Below are 7,371 nucleotides of genomic sequence, written 5' to 3'. Positions count from 1 at the left end.
GTAATTGAATGGAATTGATCTTAGAAAGCAAAAAAACTCTGTTTTTGTCTATCAACCAATCAATAAACTGTGCTTCAATATTAGTTGAAGCCGGTCATATGGATCCCCAGTATTCTTAATGTAACTGTTCAACACTCCACTAGTGCAGAATATGGTAAAGCCAAATCTAACCAGTCAACCACGTCATCAATTAGAATGTTTGACACACATTATGGAAAAGATAAGTTAGCAAAACCAATATAGGTACCCTCTCCTATTGCACAACATACGACCAAAATCTTGTCCTATGACGTGGTAAGTGTACTCAAGCTGACCAGAAATTGAGCAATTAAACAACAATTTCGCATCTCCGAAACAAAGTTATAAATAAACATGCTCTAAAGTTCTAAATAAACATGCTCTAACTTTGTTCCATCTGGCAACACAGAAACTCACTCTGAAATGCGTTGAACAAGAGGGGAAGAAAAAGGAGGGGGGGAGCTACACCATAGAAACCCGTTTTGCTTAATCTTTGGTAGTGGGGTTGCAACTTGAGGAAGACAAAGCAGCGAAACATATAACAGAAACAGGGAAGAACGCAAAGGTTGAAAACGTATACAATAAGTTACATTGTTAGAACAAAAGCCAGATGATGACTGGCCGATTAATTACAATGACAGAGAGCCCAACTCAAAACCAAAGCTATGACTGCTTAATAGGTAAGCCAAACCTCCATGAATAACCTATCTGAATTTGGGTTCATAGGGTGACACAGAATTAAGCTATTGTCATGCATCTTCTTTATTCCTTTATTCCCGTTAGGGTGGGAGTTGCAGCAGCAGCACCTTGCAGATCAGATAACGAGAAAGACCTCCATGAACTGAATTTTTGTTCAGGAGGAGATGATGAAGACTCATTGCTATATCTTCGTGATTGTGGAGGTAGAGGAGGAAGAGCGAGACAAGGTGATGATGGGCTTGAGTTCAAAGACTCAGAACTATTATAGCTGTCAGAGCAGCTCATAGCTGCAGCAAGAGCTGATGAGCTTCTAGAGTTGATTGGTCTTTTGTACATCCCACCATTACCAATACTTGGGATGCGATTACGATTTTTGCCAAAGAAATTGTTGTGAGCAAGCAGGTTCTTGCGTTTCCTGGTGTATGCATCCTCCGGCTTGACAATTTCTTTAACAGATGAAATTGATGCCGCATCAGCTAGACTGGTATAAGATTTCGATTTACCAGCATAAAACTTTGAAATGCTCCTCCTGGATAAAGGCAGATGGGCATAGTTAGTGCTCAAGACAATAGGACAAACAGATTGCTTATATCGCATCTATGAACAACAAAATTCTTTCTCATTTAAACTCCTGCACCCTCTCTTTTGTCCATCTTCGTAGAGAATACTCAAATACTAGAAAAGAAAATAAAGTTCCAAAACATGTCAAAATTTGCAATAATAAGAATAATAGGTTAAATAAAAATACACAACAATATAGACTAGTGATGTTTCAAAGCTCGAAGGAGCATCTCAGGAGAATATCAGCCTCCTTTACTTTCCACATGAGCCTTACATACACGAAAAGAATAAGGGCCATCATAAATCATAATTTCCTAGCTGTCAGTGTATGGAAAATCTTTAACTTTCAGACGAGAACATGAGGCCAAGTAGTTATAGCTCCAAGCATGTAGGTAATAGATAATGCAAAAGACTCAACTTATCAATTGCAGTACCTCCAAAAGCCACATCCTATTGACACACGAGTAGTGTCACATTTTTTTCAAGCTTGTTACCAAACTCATCTAATGGAACCAAAATTTCATTTTAAGGGCATCAGACCTAAAATCCCAACTAAGGCTTCCAAGGACTAAGCTCTGGATTTTTCTTTAACAAAAAAGAATAATCTTGGACTTTTCTTTTACATGTTAAGTATATCCATTCGTCCATAAAAAGAGTAAAACCCCACCCTAGAAGTTTAATAAAAGGTGGGTTCCAAATCTTAACCCTCAAAATGAAGGAACTTATTATATACCCAACCTCCCAAGACTGAGTCAAGCCACATCTCAGTTACTCCTTAAGTCATTATACAGAAACCATCTAACTGATACATTCACACACACTCCAACACGCCGATAGCAAAATACACGCAGTGTTGTCATTTCCATCGATCGCAGATTAACCTTAAATCTCCAAATTTATTAATAGAAAAACGACCAATCATTTATAGCCACATTTAGGGTGTCTTTGTTATAGCGAAATGATCTCCTTGATATATTTATTTCAAGCTGTCTGGTTAACCTTGAATTATTTTTAAAAAAATGTTACCCCAAGAAAAATAGTTTCCACGAAAAGAGGAAAAATAACTTTCCAACACATTGTTATAAACATTTAATACTTAAAAGAATTAAAAATATACTACTATATTTTTTTAATAACTGTGGTGTCTGGGCTAATTTCATCAAATATCAGCTCAGACAACATTTTCATAATAATGCTATTGCTATCTTTATAGGAAGTCTTGTGTAAGAATTTATGACACATTTTTTTGGTTAACAAAAAAAGGTTAATTAAAGGAGGTCGGAGGTCAGATAAAAAATAGAAAAAACTGTGGGTAAATATTAAAATTTTCAAAAATTTAAAAAAACCCACACCAATTCAAATTATTTTATATTTTCATTTCCCTCATCTTTATACCCTTGTATATTATTTCTCGGAGCAAACATTAGAAATCATTTTCACTATAACAAAGAGAGAAAACAAAGACTAAATCCACAGTTATAAGAAAGTAAATAAATAATCTACATACTTTACAGGCAAAACTTCCTCCAAAGCCTCCAAATTATCCAAACCTCCTCCAGTTTTGAATGGACTCTGCACTTCCTCGCCATCCACGTCATCGTCGCCGCCGTCTGATGAGGATCTTCCCGCCGGCGAGTCATCACTGTTTCTCCCGATTGAAGAAGAAGACGAAGTAGCAGAGGAAATAGAGCTCCGATCTTCCTCCTCGTCCCGAAGATCACCGACGCCGAACTCCGGCGACTTGTAGATCGGAATAGACGTCATCCCGTGGCCGAATCCTGACCGTTCGATCCGATGATCACTGCTATTATTTCTTTCCAACACAATCGACATATCTCCCAATCAGTTGTGAACAAGTATAAGATAGATATATAAGGACTAGAGTGTTTGTATGTATATATTTAGTAGAGAGAGGAGTGATATTGGATGAGAGCCTAGAGAGAGAAGATGGAATAAAAGGAGGGGAGAGATGAGAGCCTTATCTTTATCCAGACAAAGTAATGAAATAATGCAAGTTGGATAATTAAACAAGCTTATCTTTTTATTTTTTTAAACTAGAACTAGAAAACTGAGGATTTACTAGTGTGCATCAGGCCCTGACAACAAGCTTTTTAGGTACCATCTGGACCGGTTGTCCCAATTATGATGTCCTCATAAGATGATAGAACTATCAGCTGCTCATTTCATTTTATTTTATGTAATTGTATTTGTGATTGTAATTTTAATTAACAATATTTCCATTTTTAATATTATGAGTCAATTTTATCTCAACTAATTTGAAGTACTATTAACTGCCCACAAAAATCAAGTAGTTTGGCCTCGTATTCCAAATGTGCGACATGATATGGGGTACGAAAAGTAGAAGTGCCAAATCTATTTCTGTGTCTGTGTATATATATATATATATATATATATATATATATATATATATATATATATATATATATATTAAAAGAATAAATTTACCATATATAATTGACATTGTGGTTAAGCCAAGTGGCAAGCTAATAAATACCAATAGTATATGGTAACTTTATTCTATATTTGACTATGTTAGTCAAATATATATATATATATATGGATTTGAGTTAAAGGATAATTTTTAATTTATAGATAAAGTTTTTAAATTTGAATTAAAATAAAAAATAATTTTATCTTGTGTTATCATACTTAATTCGTTAATGCTCATATGTAGTCATGTTAGAAACTTTTGTTATCTTTTCTAATTATGTAATACTACTTCGCTTCTGGCAAAAAGTATTACTCCATATAACATAAAACTCTTTTACATCTAAAACCCTATAATTATAGTTCTTTAAAACACTATAGTTAGATTTGAATAAAGCGAATTTTTTTAAAATAAATGTAATATATAGGGTGCACGTTTATGTTTATCCAGATAAAATGGCACATGCTAGAGAAAGAAACATCACAAAAATGAGTTAATATTCAAAAAAAGTTATTTTTTTTCTTTTTGAAGAATGTTTGTTTGAAAAGTCAATTTGTATAAATGGACATCAAACAAATAACTAAACTTTGCATATACAATTGTTATCATTAATTTCAATTTAGCACCTTCTACGAATTGAAGGGTATAAGCTGAAATCTCTTCATATAGTTGCAGTCAACATTGCAAGGGTATAATTTTTTTTTTGTTGAAAAATATTAATTTTGAATAATTATATTATATGAAAGATATTTTTTCTCGAAGTTCAACAAGAAGAATATTGGATTTCTAACTGATAGTTTCTATATCGATCTTCAAGAATAACAAAATATATATTTTAAAAAATAAAATTGGTATGACGTGAAATATTGTTTTAAAAAAATAAATAAATTATTTCAAAATGGGATTATTTTTTAAAATATAATGTAATTATAAAAATAAAGGGATAAGATATTTTTGAATTTTAGTAGAGAGTTTTTAAAATTATTATAATAGAATTCATATCAGGGATAAAATCAAGTAACCAAAATCCTATGAAATATTTACTTAAATATCTGGCTAGATTTATTGTTTACTTTATATAGCTGATGTGATGACCCAAAATGTCATCTTTAAATTTAATAATTAATTATGTGTTCTAAGACCTCGAAAAGTACTATTTATCATTTCTCGACTTGCGTGCGCAATCCGTTAAAAAAATATTTCTTGAAAGTTTTTATGTGAAAAATGGATTAAAATGTGAATTAGAGCTTTAAAACTCAATTGAGTTGACTTTGGTCAATATTTTTAGCAAACGGACTCGGATCAGTGTTTTGACAGTTCCGGTAGATCCGTATCGTGATTTGGGACTCGGGCGTATATTCGGAATTAAATTTCGAGGTCCCTAACCCGAGATATGGAATTTTGATGAACAATTAAAAGTTTAAGTTCAAATAGTAACCGGATATCGAATTATGTGCAAACGACCCCGAAATAGAATTTTGATGATTCCAACAGCTCCGTATGTTAATTTTTGACTTAGAAGCGTGATCGGAATTTTATTTGGAAGTCCGTAGTGAAACTAGGCTTGAAATGGCTAAAATAGGAATTTAAAGTTTGGAAGTTTGACCGGAGAGTTGACTTTTTGATATCAGGGTCAGAATCCAGTTCTAAAATTTTTTAAAGCTCCGTTATATCATTTATGACTTGTGTGTAAAATTTGAGGTCAATCGGACTTGATTTGATAGGTTCCGGTATCGAATGTAGAAGTTAAAAATCCTTAGATTCATTAAGCTTGAATTGGGGTATGATTCGTGGTTTTAGTGTTGTTTGATGTGACTTACAGGTTCGACTAAGTTCTTATGATGTTTTAGAAATTGTTGGTATATTTGGTTGAGGTCCCGAGGACCTTGGGTGAGTTTCGGATGGTTAACAGATCAAAAATTAGACTTAAACAGCTGCTGCAATTTTTCTCTTCTACTAGAAATTCTGACCCAAGATCGAGCCCAAAATCGAGGCCCAAAATCGAGCTCCCGAGATCGAGCTCTCAAGATCGAGCTCCCGAGATCGAGCTCCCAAGATCGAACTGGACAGATTTGTAAGTTATAAAAAAAAACAGAGGCATTCGACCCATTTGCCATTTTTGACAAACTTGAGCTTGAACAAAGGCGACTTTTGACAGATTTTCAAGGAAAGACATTTGGGGTAAGTGATTCCAACTCGGATTTAATCTATATACATAAATATATCATTATTTTCACCATTTAATTAGTGTTTTGAGATTGAAATTTGGAAAAGTTTAGAAATCTCATAGAAAAGAATTTTTGAGATTTCGGTATCGAGTCGAAGTCGGATTTGAGTGAAACTAGTATGGTTGGACTCGTAATTGAATGGGTTGTCGGATTTTATAACTTTTGCCGGATTCCGAGATGTGGGCTCTGCGGGCGAATTTTTAATTAATTTCGGGATCTTTTCTTTAAAATGTAGTATGTTCTTATAGAATTGATTCCTATAATATTTAGTGATTGTATCGAATTATTTTGACTAGATTCGAGCCAGGCGGAGTTGGATAATCGTGGAAAAGGCCTTATAGTGGATTAAATTGGAGCAAGACGAAGTAAATCTCTTGTCTAATCTTGTGAGGGAGAAATTACCTCATAGGTGACTAAAATTTAATAATTATTGCTAATTGTGGGGACTACGTACGCACGAGGTGACGAGAGTCCGTGCGTAGTTACTATTAATGCTAAAGTCCGGGTAGTTTAGGACTCAAAGCATGAATAAATTATGTAAATTATATTCTTATATATATATATATATATATTGTGAATTGTTAGATAAAAATATTAAAGGATGAAAATCTCATATACTTGGTTTTCTGTTTAAATTAATTCATTGTTAAAAGAAATTGTTCATTTTTCCGAATTTATATTATAATAAATATACTCTTCTTCCGGAGGTACATAAGAAAATGTCCTCCTTTCTTGTGGAGCGGGCCGAACGCCTCGGCAGGATAGATGCATCTATGGATCGTGCCGTATGTCCCTCGGCAGTGTACACAATATTCTGGATCGGGCCGAACGACCTCGGCAGAAATCGTGCTTAATAATAGTAATTACACGATACTTTAATAATTTATTTCAGCTTGTGAAGCTAATTAATAAATTAAAAAATCCTTGAAATTTAATGAATTATTATTCTTGCATGTTAAGGAATTAATTGTTACTCCTGTAAATGAGATTTAATTGATAAATTAGAAATTATTTGAATTGAAGGAATTTAATTAATATATTAAGAACTGTTACATTTGAAGAAATTTGATTATTTTCGCTGATTAAATAAATTATTATAAATTCTGTAAATTATGCTGATTTAAATATCCTAGTTTTATTTCAGTTATTATTATTGACCCATAGTGAGTGTCAAAGTCGGTCATCTCGTCTCTACCACTTCGAGATTAGGCTTGATACTTACTGGGTACACGTTGTTTACGTACTCATACTACACTTGCTGCACTTTTTGTGCAAGATCTGAGACAGGAACTAGTGGAGTATCTATCATCACATACCCACGTCATCCTGAGGCATAGTAGTGAGCTGCCTTTCTGAGCCATTCTGCAGCTACCAGTGTCTCTTCTTATATTTACATTCTGTCTATTTTATTTCAGA

General features: G+C 33.4%; 1 protein-coding gene across 1 annotated transcript; it reads right to left on the bottom strand.

The window, feature by feature from the left end:
- Positions 1 to 557: 557 nt before the first annotated feature.
- LOC104087279 (protein OXIDATIVE STRESS 3 LIKE 1-like) lies at positions 558 to 3,272 on the bottom strand. The gene is made up of 2 exons (XM_009591692.4): positions 2,786 to 3,272; positions 558 to 1,246 (listed from the first exon to the last, which is right to left on the bottom strand). Exons 1-2 carry the CDS (start codon positions 3,109 to 3,111, stop codon positions 781 to 783), a joined length of 792 nt encoding a protein of 263 aa, XP_009589987.1. The 5' UTR covers positions 3,112 to 3,272; the 3' UTR covers positions 558 to 780.
- Between the last annotated feature and the right edge of the window lie 4,099 nt (positions 3,273 to 7,371).

Source organism: Nicotiana tomentosiformis, chromosome 5 (genome assembly GCF_000390325.3).
Source record: "Nicotiana tomentosiformis chromosome 5, ASM39032v3, whole genome shotgun sequence".
In the NCBI taxonomy this organism is placed as follows: domain Eukaryota; kingdom Viridiplantae; phylum Streptophyta; class Magnoliopsida; order Solanales; family Solanaceae; genus Nicotiana; species Nicotiana tomentosiformis.
Note: the sequence above shows the minus strand (reverse complement) of the source record. Positions and strands in the feature narration are given on the sequence as shown.

Coding starts and splice junctions, on each gene's coding strand:
- LOC104087279 (XM_009591692.4), bottom strand. CDS start 3,111: ATGTCGATTGTGTTGGAAAGAAATAATAGCAGTGATCATCGGATCGAA. Junction 1,247..2,785: donor GAGGAAGTTTTGCCTGTAAA/GTATGTAGATTA, acceptor GCCTTTATCCAG/GAGGAGCATTTCAAAGTTTT.